A 14,923-nucleotide genomic window follows, 5' to 3' on the forward strand; every position below is an offset into this window, starting at 1 on the left:
GAGATAGGACACTGGGCGGGGCTGAACATATGGGACAAAGGAACTAAGATATATGTTTTGCCTGAGTTCCTTGCTTCCCGGAAGAAATATGTACATACAAATATGTATATTTTATTTTCCGTATGTGCACTTTACCCCTAGAAATCCTCTGGAAAGCGGCAAGATCCACTTGCTACACTCACTCTTTACATCATGGGGCTCTTATGAGCTCATTTTCCATGGTCACTTTTAGCCCTGAGACCTCCACTTGGAAAAAATTGGGGGAGGGAGCTGGGGCAGACAAAAAGTATGAAATTCTCATCATCCAACCCATAGTGTTTGGGATAAAAGATTAGAAGTTTCTATGTTTGTTTTGCCCACTGATTAGCAGGCACAGCTGCATGCAGTATAAACTCTTTGGTTGCCAGTTTAAAGGACCACCTATAGATGTGTGAAAGAGGACTGTCTGTCACTAAAGAAAGGTTTGCAACCATAAGCATAAGAAGCACAAAACGTGCATATATGATTCATTAATGCAAAGCCTCTACCATTAGTGTGATGGCTCCATGGAAACGCATTGAGTTGTGAGCTCAGCTTGCGTTACTGACAGCGGTTCCAATATAAAAAAAATGTAATCGTTTGCGCAATTTGAGGCTACTTAGAACGTTCATAGAATGCTCTCTGGTTATTTGCAAATACATGCGTAAGTATTGGAACAAGACTTGTGATTGTTTATTCCCAAAATAAAAATGTCCACAAAAACTGTTTGCGATATGAAATAAAAAACGATTTGGAAAACTTTAAATGCCATTTCTCTGAGGTGTCATTAAGTAAAAAGTAGTTGAACATGTCATTATTTTTAAATGACAAATGGAGAATCAATGTAAAATAACAATATTATGGGCAATATGAAAATAAATTAGGGGCCCAATTCCAAAAGAAAAATTATAAAAGTGCACCCGCTGGTTATGTTCTTGCATTGGTGCAGATTTACAACCTTCATGAGTTCACAATAGTTTACAGAAGTAGCCCTAGAACCTGCACTCCAAGCGACATTTTGTCAATCCAAATTGACATGAGCAAATATGCATGTGTATTTACTAATGCATAAATGCGGTTTGCAATTCTAAATGCACTTTCGCTACAAACCCTCTATCACCACCCTGGAAAAAGTTTTCGTCCTGCCACTGTCAGAAGTAAATTTCCAACCTCTTTCAGCATGAGCAGAGATTGGAGAGCTGGTGAATATTCTTAAATACCCAAGTTTGTGGGTGTGCACAGGCACACAGATCGTACCAGAACTGGGACTACCACGTCCTGCCCCCTCCCCGGAAGTGTGTGTATATATTTGTGGAAAATGAGGCAAAACCAAAACTTTGCCAGTATCCATCCCCTGATAGAAGATGAGCCCTGATCTAATAAGGGAGGCTATTATCAGAACTCTGATATAATGAAAAAACTGCCATAATTTGTCATCTTAGTGACTAGGGCCAAAACAACAAGAGGGCTTTTTCACAGGACAAGTAGATTTATGAAGCATCCCGTCCCATGGACAAACGGATATTTTATCTGTTCCACATTCCTGCAGACACAAGGCAGGGAGCTGGGTCAGAAAGCAGAGAGTTTCAGCAAACAGGAAGTGGAGATTGTGGCAGACAGGAAGCAGGGAGCTACAGCAGGCATAAAGTGGAGAGCTGCTGCTTTCAGAAAGTGGGGAGACCTGGTCACACAGAAAGCAGGGAGCTGTGGATGATATGAACTATGGAGCTGCGGTATATAGCAGGTCAAGAATTGCAGCAGATAGGAAGCAGGGAATGACGGAAGATAGAAAGCAGGGAGCTGGGCAGATGTATTGCGCTGTCTTGAGCCTCTAAGTCTTTCATTTAACGAGTTTCAACCAATTTTCAATTGCATTTGATCAAAATGTTGTCAAGAGGTCGTCCTACTGGTTCCCCTTCTGACATTTGCCCAGCAAAGTATATGCAAAAAATGGTTGTCACAATTTGTGGAGAACTGTTACAAATTTTTAGTTTTGGAAACAGGTATTGTTTCACAAGCTTGGACGTATGTGTGGAGTAGACTACTACTTTAAAACGTTCTCTGGACCCAGCTGACTTGAACACTTTCTGTTCCATCACTTATCACTTCTTTCCTATATGTCCAAGGTGTGGGAGAAGCTGTTTTTTTTTTCAGTTATCGAACTTTGTAGAGTCTCAAAATAATCTTGATCCGCTTCAAGTGAGGTTCTGCTAATGTAGATCTACTGTACTAGTTGATCTATTGGTCCTGAATATTTTCAGATATATGGATGTAGAGAGTCTAGGAACACTATTGCTCCTGGAACTCCCAGCAGCCTTTGGAACTGTTGACTATGTGATGCTGATTTCATGCCTTAAATCAATTGGCATAAATGGTGTTCTGCTGATGTGGATTATCAACTTCCTGACCAATCGTCACCAAACTGTTACATTTCGCCCTTCTGCTCAGCATCTCAAACTGCAACCGTGAATCCGTTCTATCACTATTACTCTTACTAAATCTATATGAGACCCTAACATAAACACCTCAGTTGAGTGCAAAGTTTTATGTGTATGCCGATGAAACGCAGCTCCTTTTCAGTCTTTCAGATCTTTTTGTGCAGTATCCCAGGACCCTGTTAACAGATAGTCTCAATGCTAACCTCAAGAGGATGCCCAAAAAAGTCTAAATTTAAACCAGAGTAAAACACAAATACTTATAACTTCACCAATGATCTGGAAGCATGAACTTTCTAGGAGTTTTACTCTCTGTTCCCCCGCCCCTTATCCTTCAACCAAAGTACAGGACCTGGGCATCTATATTGCCTCAGACCTTATTCCTGATCCCATTTATCTCAAATAGCCAAGACCTGCTTATTCCATATGAAATACTAAGCAAATTAATGCCATTTCTTGACTCAACTCTAAAATGTCCAGTAGTCACTGCGCTGATACAGTCTCATGTTGACTATGGGAATGCTGTATGCAGCTGTCTGGCCTTAGGAAATGTCACTCCGTCTCCTCTGGTCTGAAGAAATCACACTGACTTCAAGTTCATAAAAAAATTATTTTCAAAGTCATGACCACAGTGCATGAGTGCATTTAAACAGAGAAGCCAGGATTGCTGGCCAATCAAAGTGTTTGTCATGAACCAGTAAGGCATTTGCGCTCAGTGAGAACATGTTCCACAAGCTCGCTCAGTCACTTATGGTGATGAGGCACTTTCTGCAGCAGCAGCCGGGATCTGGGATTCCAACCCATTATCGCTGTGCACGCTTTCTTCCTTCTTACACTTCACAAAGGCACTCAACGCCTAGCGCTTTAACAGTAGTTGCTAGGATCTTTTCTCCGTTACAGGGTCTGTCTTCCTTCCCTGGTGAGATGGTCTTCTTACTTTCTCACAAGAAGGGCAATCGTGGTAGCGCCAAGAAACCACAGTGATCGTGCACCACAAGTATATCCAAATAAGACTATTAAGTAGGGTTGAAGGTAAACAGGAAGTATGCACCTGGGATTGATCTGAAGCCGTCAGTAGTTGCAGATAGGAAGAAGGGAACTAGAGGAGCTAGGAAGCAAGGAGCTGGAGCAGAGAGATGGGCAGACAGGCGGAAAGATAGGAGAGAAGAAGTAGGGGAAAACAGAATGGGGAAGGGAAACTGGGCAGAGAGGGAGCTGAGACAGATAATACTGAACTGGAGCAGACTGGTGAACTGGGGCAGGTGAAGGAGCCAGGGACCCTAGGAGTCAAGCAGCTACTGCAGTCTGTGTGAAGCTGCAGCAGCTGGGAAGCGTGCAGCTAGGGCAGTACGAAGGACAGCAAGGCTGGGAAGGCTGCAGCAGATGGGCAGGAGGTAGGAAGACTGGAGCTGGAGCAAACCTGAGGCTCAGAACAGGGTGTTTAGCTTAGATGGAAGACAAGAACCTGAAGCGGATAACAAGCAGGAGATGGGCGCAGGCAACATATGAGATGGGGCAGACAGCAGGCAGGGATACAGAAAACAAAACGGGGAGCTGGGGCAGATATGGGGGAGCTGGGGCAGATGTGTGGGAGCTAAGGCCGACAGGGAGCAGGCACCTGGGAGAGACAGCAGGGTGCTAGGCAGACAGGATGTAGGGGGCTGGGTAGAGTTGAGGCAGGGAACAGGGGTTGATAGGAGGTTGGGAACTGGGGGGAGAAAGGAGGCAGGGAATGGAGCTGGCAGGGAAGTGTGAAGGAGGGAACACAGGAAGCCAGTAGCTAACACTTAGGCTTGGAAGGGAGTTTCAGCGAACAGCAGGGTCCGGGAATAAGGACGCTGCTGGAGGCGGCAGCGGGGCCTGGGGTAGGCAAGAGGAAGTAGGGGTACCTGGGGCAGATGGGTACAAGCTGAAGCAGACGGCAACGAGCACAGACTCGCAAGAAGCATGGAGCTGTGGTAGAAAGGGCGCAGACCTCGGAGAGGTAAGGCAGGGAGCCGGGGCAGGCTGGAGTGGGGGTGCAGGGAGCCCGGGTAAACAGTAAGCGGGGGTTGGGCAAATAGCAGGCAGGGATCAGGGGCACGTAGGGGGGCAACCTGAGTAACTGGAGCAGACGGAAGGAAGGTCGAGAAGACAAGAATCACAAAGTTGGACACAGAACTCAGGGAGCTGGACCAGCTAGGAAGAAAGGAGCTATGGCAGACTCACAGCGCTGGATGTATAGAAGAGAGAGGTCTGCGGCAAGTAGGAGGCAATGGCCTGGGGCAGCCAGAAGGCCGTGGACAGGGGTAGACGGGAAGCAGGGAAGTGCGACAGTGAACTGCTCGGTGGGAGGGAACGGGTAGCTGGGGCAGAGGAGACAGAGACGCAGGGCAGACACTGAGGCACTTAGGGGGTTGGAAACCGGGTCAGAAAGAAGCATGGGGCAGGTGAAAAGCAGGGGAATTGGGGCAGTAACGAGGCCGTGAGATGTAGCACAGGGAGGGCAGATTTTATATCTTTCAGGTTGTGAACCGAGCAGACAATAGAAGATAAAATTCAGGAATCCTTCAGGAGCCCCGCGCCCTACTAACCCCGAACAGAGCTAAATGCCCTCGATACAAGATGAAAAAAGAAGAGTGGGACAGATGGCAAACACGACAACCAAACACCAGCACCTACTCGAGCGAGGGGCACATTCAAACTACATTCTTGAAGGTCACTGCTTCCTCGCCCTTGGTAACCACTGCAGGGTTGGCTAACCTGAGGTGCGTGCGTACAAAATTCTACAGACATACCTCCAAAAAAAAGTATAGAAACACATAGCATTTTCATTTAATCCGGCCAGCGGAGCGTGGCAACAACATAAGGCATACTGGCACATCCAAGCACAGGGACGACCAAAGACGGCGCGTTGCATAAGAGGGAGAGATGGACGGGGGTCGGTGACTGAGTCACTGAGGGAGAAAGAGCGAAATAATGAGAAAAGGGGGGGGAGGAAGGAGAGAAGGATGGATATTAGGATACACTTGGAGAGGGTGGGGGAGAGTAGGTGGATGATTGTGAGGATCGGGGAGAGGAAGAGAGAGATCAAAAAGATGACGCATCGCTAAAGGGAGAGAGGTCGAAGGGAGACTAGGGAGGTGAAGAAAAAGGGGGAACCGCAAGAAATATGCATTGCGAAGATATGTTAATCATATGCTGAAAGGTTAAGTGCGTGTTTTTTCATGGTGATGTCACTCCGATGAATTATCTCCACCGATTAGCAGAAATCCAACCATTCCCATAAAATGCTGATTTCATCCAAAAGGCGCGCGCTATTACTTTGCTTTGAATTATTTCTTATCTGCTAATTATCTATATGATAATTTAGACAAACAAGTTGGTCAGCTTCTTTGCTGCCTTTTGATTAATCAACATCCTCTCCAGGAAATGAGTGTTTAGCTGGTGCCCATTATCAGATAAACTTGCAGCAGGTGCAAAACCACCTACTTAAACAAGCAGACACGCTTTTTAATACAACAAAACAGCCTCAATGAAAGCTGCCTATTAGACAAGAAATGTAACACCTTTCAAGTGTTTAACAACAGCAACTAACGAGTGGAGTCCCTTATTTACCTTTCTCTGGTAAGTGGATATTGTCTTGTTTAAAAAAAAATTATTTCATGCTAAAGTACCAAAATTATGATGTGTGTTAAAAAGTGCATCATGGGACACGTGTTAGGGTGTAACAAAGGCATTTTGGGGATCTGGTGGCATTTACAAGTCACTTTGCCTCATGGTTTCTTATGTCACTAGAACCTCTTGATGGCACTGCTGGACCGTATTCTGCTGGCCCATTATGTATCCTTCCATTATGTTAAATGACCACAATAAAAGCAGAAGAGTTACAATTCAGTTGCACTTTCCATGAGGAATTCACAGGTAATATTATACCTGGAACTCTGCCAATTTTTGACGATCGCCTATCTCGATAGCTCTCTACCTCTATTATATATTTATATTTATATATATAAATATAGTGAGAGAGAGAGATAGATATACACACACACTCAAATGTAGCAAAATTCAAAAACATGCTCGTCAGAATAATAAATGTACCTTTCACATATTCATTTACACTTGCTTTTATAAATTCAGCCATTACTCATCATCTGTATTTTTATATTAATATATGCATTCATTCCGTAACTTAGAGATGCACATACCAGCGGTGTTATGTATGCAAACATTAACAACTCCTAACACCTAATCACTGTCTATGCTTACTAACGCTGAGTACAAAGAGTAACTTTACAATCTAATTCTTATATATATATGCACACACATTTATTTATACATGCTATGTGTCTGTATGTGAAAGATATTATGTACCTACGTATTAACATGTGCCTGCAAGTTTTCATTGTAGGTAACATCACACTACTCTATGTCATTGTTTAAAGTTTTTGTACATGCAGTGCAATATATTCTGACAGCATCTGGAAACTATACATATATACATTTATATTAATATATAGGTTTATTAATGACATGTTGTTAGGCTTCTGTATATAAAGCACTCTGGGTGGATAGGAAAGCGCTAGACAACTACCAATTAATAATATGTACATATAGGTAATCTATGAATTGCAGGTTGATAGTATTTTTCACTTATATATTAACATATCCATGTGCACATATTGATGACATTCCATAAATGATCATATATATGTACACGCATGCCCACTTGCATTTATTGACTTGATTTGACCATATCCTGTAACGTTATATCGATGACATTATGTGTTTAACATATGCATGCAATACTAAATAATAATAATAATAATAACATAATATAACTCTGCTACAATTATGTATTGAGTGGATAAATTGGCGGCATCCTGTCCATACCTATGGATGGCAGAATACTAGTTGCATTTGGTACTGAAACATCGATGCCCTTCTGCATCTATATATTTGTATGTGCACACTGATAAAGAGTTATATATTGATGAAGTACCATCTACACACATAGATTGGCAAATAGAGAATTATGGTACGCCGCACTTCTGTATCTACCATTAGCATACTGATGGCACTGTGTGTTAAGGATAGTCTTAACGTAGCAAGGGAATCCCCTACCTAGTGATACACACCCGATATATTCAGCACCTGCATACTGACTGCAGACATTCACTTCTCCATCATACCCTACCACCACACGTAGATACAAGCACGCATGTACTCGGTACATGGCATTCCCCATCTAACATTGTCCTTTCCACATACTGGTTACATTTTCCACCTATAGATAAAACTCACATATAGCCCGATATTTAAATTCACTGCTCACTGCATGTGTATAGGGGCGCTAGGTACCAGTTAACTCCACTGATTTAGGGCATTCTGCACCTATATACTGAGATTGACGTCATATGCCACCTTTAAATCTAAATATTTTATTAAGTCAGAATTCATCTAAATGCTGGAATGCGGGTAGCGGTGGTGTTCGCATCTATGTATTTAAATACGCAGAGGACGATGTTCTGTATCACGTATATGCATGCATACGTTCCTTTCTGTTCCTGTTGATTACTGAGATCCACATCCTGGAGGCACTCAGCACCTATGTGCCCATATGCCCATCCCAGGGAATATTCTGCACCTGCAGTGACGCCGAGCACCGCCTGCTCTCCAGGATGCACATACCTGGTAGCTGAGGACGCTCTCCGACTCCAAGCTCCCCGCCGGGTGCTGCATGGCCAGGGCGGAGCTGCTGCTGCACCTTAAGGTGCTGAGGGTCTTCAAGGAGGCAGAGGACATGCTTGGTGCGCCGCCAGCGCCCTTGCCGGCTATCCGCTGCTGCAGTCCCAGCCGCACACTGCAACCGCGCCAGCCTCCATCTCCGACACTGCACCGAGCGCTGCTTGCAACCAGGACCGGCCGGAGAAACAAGCTCAACCGGCCGCACGTAAGGAGCCCGAAACAGACACTGCCTGCCAAATGATGTGAGTCGGCTACAATTCTAGTGTCGTGAAACGACACCTCCTCTCTGCTCCAAGGGCTCATCCAAGAGACCTTCATTAAAAGACGTTGGCCATTATCTCACTTTCACATTCCAGCAAAGTGCTTGCTGTCCTGCTCTGACCACCCAATTGCAAGTCGTCGACTGTGCCCTTCAAAAAAATTAGCCAGTACTATCTAATTCATAGGAAGTTTAAATAGGTCTGGCGTTTCAGTGTGACTTGATGCCTGTGGACGTCTGTTTTAACTTGATGAGGTCGAAAACACACATTACTTCTTTTTTAGATTTCTGAACGAGACTGTACTATTTAAGCACAAAATGCGGCATCTCTTCAAGTTTGTTTTTCTTTCTCTTTCCTAAAAAAATGTATCATTGCATGCATCATGCGGATACTTTTTAGCTAGATTCAAGTTATAGAGCCCCCCCCCCCCCCCATTTATACATTCATCTGTATATAACCTTTATGCAGCATGTACTCTAAATGGTTATTTAGCATACTTAGTCCCCAAATCAAAGATTATTGCACTGCGGTGCCCATATAACTGAGGTTTCGATGACCAACAGCTTGAAGTATTTTTGTAGAAAAATGCTTCTAGGGTGTCAAACATGATTAATCTCAATTGGGAGGATTGAACCTGAAAAAAATTAGTGTGCGTACGAAAAGCAGAGACTCACACTCAGTGATTGCAAATGTATATGTCTATATACCAACAGTTCACTTATAAAGGGAGATATTAAACATATCTCATTGAAATTCTATGCAGACCGCGTCTGTAACTTATTTTCCAAGATTTCAAGCACGGGGAGGTGGAGGTGGGTCTTTCTAGATCACCAGCATTTGTATAGCGTCCAACACGCAACTACCCTCGCAGGAGGGCTTTACAACTTCATAGAGAATCTCTAGGGTTGTTGAGAGTAACCAAATGTTCACTGTTGAAAACACCAATCTTTTTAGTTCATCAACTCTAGAGTAATTTTTGTATTATCCTCTTTTTTAGAACCTAGTTCTTTGGATTTGGAACATCCACATGTCCGTAATGTTTTTCTTGAGAATACTCATCTGTCACTCTGCTTGACTTTGCCAAAGTTGTACTAGCTGGTGTTTGCACAGACCAACATTTTGTTATATTTTCTGGAATACTTGACGCGTAGGTTTGTCCGAGACCAATTCGCTTGTTAAGTGTATGTTATGGAAAACCATCGCACACAGCTGCGACCACTTGTGATCTCACCTAGTCAATCTGAGTCCCACAGTAATGTTCCCTTTCACACAATAATCTTTTTTTTAGGCTGAGTACTCAACTTTTACCCCAAAACCTCAAATGTCCCCACCATGGGCTTTTTAAGCTCTTTGCAATCAACGAATGGTTATTGTAGGAAGTTGGCTCTGTATGTGCTATTTCAAAGTAAGGAATAGCATGCACAGAGTCCAAGGGTTCCCCTTAGAGGTAAGATAGTGGCAAAAAGAGATAATACTAATGCTCTATTTTGTGGTAGTGTGGTCGAGCAGTAGGCTTATCCAAGGAGTAGTGTTAAGCATTTGTTGTACATACACATAGACAATAAATGAGGTACACACACTCAGAGACAAATCCAGCCAATAGGTTTTTGTATAGAAAAATATCTTTTCTTAGTTTATTTTAAGAACCACAGGTTCAAATTCTACATGTAATATCTCATTCGAAAGGTATTGCAGGTAAGTACTTTAAGAACTTCAAATCATCAAAATTGCATGTATACTTTTCAAGTTATTCACAAATAGCTGTTTTAAAAGTGGACACACTGCAATTTTCACAGTTCCTAGGGGAGGTAAGTATTTGTTAGGTTAACCAGGTAAGTAAGACACTTACAGGGCTTAGTTCTTGGTCCAAGGTAGCCCACCGTTGGGGGTTCAAGGCAACCCCAAAGTCACCACACCAGCAGCTCAGGGCCGGTCAGGTGCAGAGTTCAAAGTGGTGCCCAAAACACATAGGCTAGAATGGAGAGAAGGGGGTGCCCCGGTTCCGGTCTGCTTGCAGGTAAGTACCCGCGTCTTCGGAGGGCAGACCAGGGGGGTTTTGTAGGGCACCGGGGGGGACACAAGCCCACACAGAAATTTCACCCTCAGCGGCGCGGGGGCGGCCGGGTGCAGTGTAGAAACAAGCGTCGGGTTCGCAATGTTAGTCTATGAGAGATCTCGGGATCTCTTCAGCGCTGCAGGCAGGCAAGGGGGGGGTTCCTCGGGGAAACCTCCACTTGGTCAAGGGAGAGGGACTCCTGGGGGTCACTCCTCCAGTGAAAGTCCGGTCCTTCAGGTCCTGGGGGCTGCGGGTGCAGGGTCTCTCCCAGGTGTCGGGACTTGGGATTCAAAGAGTCGCGGTCAGGGGAAGCCTCGGGATTCCCTCTGCAGGCGGCGCTGTGGGGGCTCAGGGGGGACAGGTTTTGGTACTCACAGTATCAGAGTAGTCCTGGGGTCCCTCCTGAGGTGTTGGATCTCCACCAGCCGAGTCGGGGTCGCCGGGTGCAGTGTTGCAAGTCTCACGCTTCTTGCGGGGAGCTTGCAGGGTTCTTTAAAGCTGCTGGAAACAAAGTTGCAGCTTTTCTTGGAGCAGGTCCGCTGTCCTCGGGAGTTTCTTGTCTTTTCGAAGCAGGGGCAGTCCTCAGAGGATGTCGAGGTCGCTGGTCCCTTTGGAAGGCGTCGCTGGAGCAGGATCTTTGGAAGGCAGGAGACAGGCCGGTGAGTTTCTGGAGCCAAGGCAGTTGTCGTCTTCTGGTCTTCCTCTGCAGGGGTTTTTCAGCTAGGCAGTCCTTCTTCTTGTAGTTGCAGGAATCTGATTTTCTAGGGTTCAGGGTAGCCCTTAAATACTAAATTTAAGGGCGTGTTTAGGTCTGGGGGGTTAGTAGCCAATGGCTACTAGCCCTGAGGGTGGGTACACCCTCTTTGTGCCTCCTCCCAAGGGGAGGGGGTCACAATCCTAACCCTATTGGGGGAATCCTCCATCTGCAAGATGGAGGATTTCTAAAAGTTAGAGTCACTTCAGCTCAGGACACCTTAGGGGCTGTCCTGACTGGCCAGTGACTCCTCCTTGTTGCTTTCTTTGTTCCCTCCAGCCTTGCCGCCAAAAGTGGGGGCCGTGGCCGGAGGGGGCGGGCAACTCCACTAAGCTGGAGTGCCCTGCTGGGCTGTGACAAAGGGGTGAGCCTTTGAGGCTCACCGCCAGGTGTCACAGCTCCTGCCTGGGGGAGGTGTTAGCATCTCCACCCAGTGCAGGCTTTGTTACTGGCCTCAGAGTGACAAAGGCACTCTCCCCATGGGGCCAGCAACATGTCTCTAGTGTGGCAGGCTGCTGGAACCAGTCAGCCTACACAGCTAGTTGGTTAAGTTTCAGGGGGCACCTCTAAGGTGCCCTCTGTGGTGTATTTTACAATAAAGTGTACACTGGCATCAGTGTGCATTTATTGTGCTGAGAAGTTTGATACCAAACTTCCCAGTTTTCAGTGTAGCCATTATGGTGCTGTGGAGTTCGTGTAAAACAGACTCCCAGACCATATACTCTTATGGCTACCCTGCACTTACAATGTCTAAGGTTTTGTTTAGACACTGTAGGGGCACAGTGCTCATGCACTGGTACCCTCACCTATGGTATAGTGCACCCTGCCTTAGGGCTGTAAGGCCTGCTAGAGGGGTGTCTTACCTATACTGCATAGGCAGTGAGAGGCTGGCATGGCACCCTGAGGGGAGTGCCATGTCGACTTACTCATTTTGTTCTCACTAGCACACACAGGCTTGTAAGCAGTGTGTCTGTGCTGAGTGAGGGGTCTCTAGGGTGGCATAAGACATGCTGCAGCCCTTAGAGACCTTCCTTGGCATCAGGGCCCTTGGTACTAGAAGTACCAGTTACAAGGGACTTATCTGGATGCCAGGGTCTGCCAATTGTGGATACAATGGTACATTTTAGGTGAAATAACACTGGTGCCGGGGCCTGGTTAGCAGGGTCCCAGCACACTTCTCAGTCAAGTCAGCATCAGTATCAGGCAAAAAGTGGGGGTAACTGCAACAGGGAGCCATTTCTTTACAGTTATGATTTGATAGAGAATCCCTTGATTTGTATTAATAGTGGTTATAGTATTGTAATACTTAAATTAGAAAGGTTGCAATCCAAAGCACAGTTTTAACACAGATTGTTTATTAGAACCTTGGTTAGTATAGAAAATGAGTTTATATCACCATACAACAACACGTTATTAGGACTGTAATTATGCCGCAGAAAAAAACCCTTCTCAATAGAACGTGCCACAAAATTCTGTCATGAAACATTTAGAAATATTACAAGTGACCTGGTATGTGGCATGTGAGCAACGCCTGCGTCACATACCACAAACGTGAGTCAAGCTGCGTCATGGTGACAGTGCACAGGCATTTGCCGTGCCACAGCACGACTCCAACCGCTATACACTGCGAAGGAACTAGCTTGTTACTTGTATTCCGAATACTTTCTACTACAATGCGTAAACTATAAGGAGCTCCTTTCTAGCAGCGGTTACTTGGCAGCCAGGCCGCTGCCGTGCTGAGGGCACGCCCTACACCTTTAGGGAGCTTTGTGGGAAATTCCATATAGAAGTTGTATCCAAAACCGGGAAAGGGGGCCGAGGCTATTTCTGGAGCAGTGTTAAGAGAGGTGACGCAACAAAGTCGACTCACTGGTGTACAACCGTACCGCCGCCAGCTACAGGCCCAGAGTCCTTGAATCAGTGTGGGACATCATCGTGAAAACAGCGCTACGTGAATGGCAGATGCATAGTGACTAAGCATGGATAGAAGAGGCCCTACGGCTGGAAGCCTTTACCGACAACAACAGGTGCTTGTGTACTCAAAAGGAATGTTAAGTATTCCCTTTGTGGTGCCGAGGAAACCGTACTGAAGCTGTGAAACTGGTAGTAACCATGGGCAGCCTATTTGTCAAAGAAAGCTGTCTCAAATGTTAAAAGTACTGCGTTCTTTCAAGAAGAAATACTTGGAACACAGCCCAAGAAATCATTGGCTCATTTCAATGAATATGGCACACATCCATGCAGGGCTGGGAACCAAAATCAGCCCTGGCAAAAATTACACAACAGCCCTACACAGCTAGAGGGCACATATGGAATGGAAGCAATGGAGTCTTCATGGGTTTGCCATGGCTTCCCAATAGTAAAACAAACATTGCCTGCAGTAAGCTCGAATCCATGCAGTCTTCCATGCCTTGCAAAACACTCGCACAGTGTTTCTTTACAAGTTCAAAACTGCACCAATTTGCAAACATTGGCCTCTTTTTAGCTTTCCAACTCACTAATGGGGGGTAGTTTCATTTTGCTGCCGTGTCTTTTTTCTGTCCCAGTTCGCTCTGCCAGTATGGACATCCTTGGCACTGTGATTGTGACAATGTATACTTGTGTTACAGCATATGTCCATCACTGGGTTACCAACTGAGCCCCAGGAGGGTCAGGTTTATATAAAATCTTCATATAAGACACATTTATGTGAAATGCATTTGAAACAGAAGATATCCTGAAAATCTTGCATAGATCCGACTTTCGGCATTGTGTTGGACACCGGAACCTGGATCAACCAAATGGATGGGAAACCAGATGCCAGCTCTCCACACCTGTCTGCCACTGGCCCTCTTGGCAATAATGTTTGTAGTAAATATCTTAGTTCAACACAACTGAGAATACCCGCTCATCAGCTAGGGACCACACTCTTGGCACCTCCACACCAGTGGTATGGGCAGGACCAGAGTTACCATCTGGCTCGGTTATTCAGTAGTATTAGGGCAACCGCTAGTGACTGTGCCAAACTACTACAAAGTTCCCAAAGGGCATTATATAAGTGTATTTATTTAATGGATAGAATGCTGAAAATCGTTACACATGTCCTGAGAATTGGGAGCATCGAGATTACCAACAACAACAACACTGCCAGTGTTCTCTATCCTGGCACCTATAAACAATTCAGTAACACTCCATTTGGTATGGATATTGATTTCTCCTGTTTTGTAGAGTGCCACCCCTTTCCTGACCCCTGACAGCAGCAGCGAAGCAGGCAGACAAGGCACAGGCAGAGTTTATGCGGAGCAAGGGAGCGTTCACCAGTTGGAAGTGGATTTCGTCCTGATCCCGTTTTCTCCAGGGTGCAGGCAGTGTTTAGCTCACCCCATGTGTCCACAATGAACGCAGTTAGAAGCAGGTTTACACTCTGTAGAGTGCCACCCAGGATGTACAATACTTTGTTACCACTTTTTCACTCCGAGGGCTGGGCAGGGCCCGTAGATATAAATAAATGAGCAAGTGGTCACTCGTGGTCACTCGTGGTCACTGCTTAAACAGTTGTCTAGGGTGTGCATGTTCATTATTCCGCAGCAGTGACCTGTAATGCTTACACACTGCACCCTTATGATTCATACTGGCGACGAGGCCAGTGACTGCCCCACACATGCAATGTCCCTGCCACCCCACAGCAACCCAC

The 14,923-nt window shown here is 45.4% G+C and overlaps 1 protein-coding gene across 1 annotated transcript in view; it reads right to left on the bottom strand.

Moving 5' to 3' along the window:
- Window positions 1–8,406, bottom strand: part of SLC4A8 (solute carrier family 4 member 8) — a 626,941-nt gene extending 618,535 nt beyond the window's left edge. Inside the window, exon 1 of the mRNA XM_069230889.1 lies at window positions 8,124–8,406. Within this exon, the coding sequence (XP_069086990.1) occupies window positions 8,124–8,237 (114 nt within the window). The 5' untranslated portion in view covers window positions 8,238–8,406. The remainder of the gene's footprint in view (window positions 1–8,123) is intronic.
- Window positions 8,407–14,923: the final 6,517 nt, after the last annotated feature.

Source organism: Pleurodeles waltl, chromosome 4_2 (assembly GCF_031143425.1).
Source record: "Pleurodeles waltl isolate 20211129_DDA chromosome 4_2, aPleWal1.hap1.20221129, whole genome shotgun sequence".
Lineage (NCBI taxonomy): Eukaryota > Metazoa > Chordata > Amphibia > Caudata > Salamandridae > Pleurodeles > Pleurodeles waltl.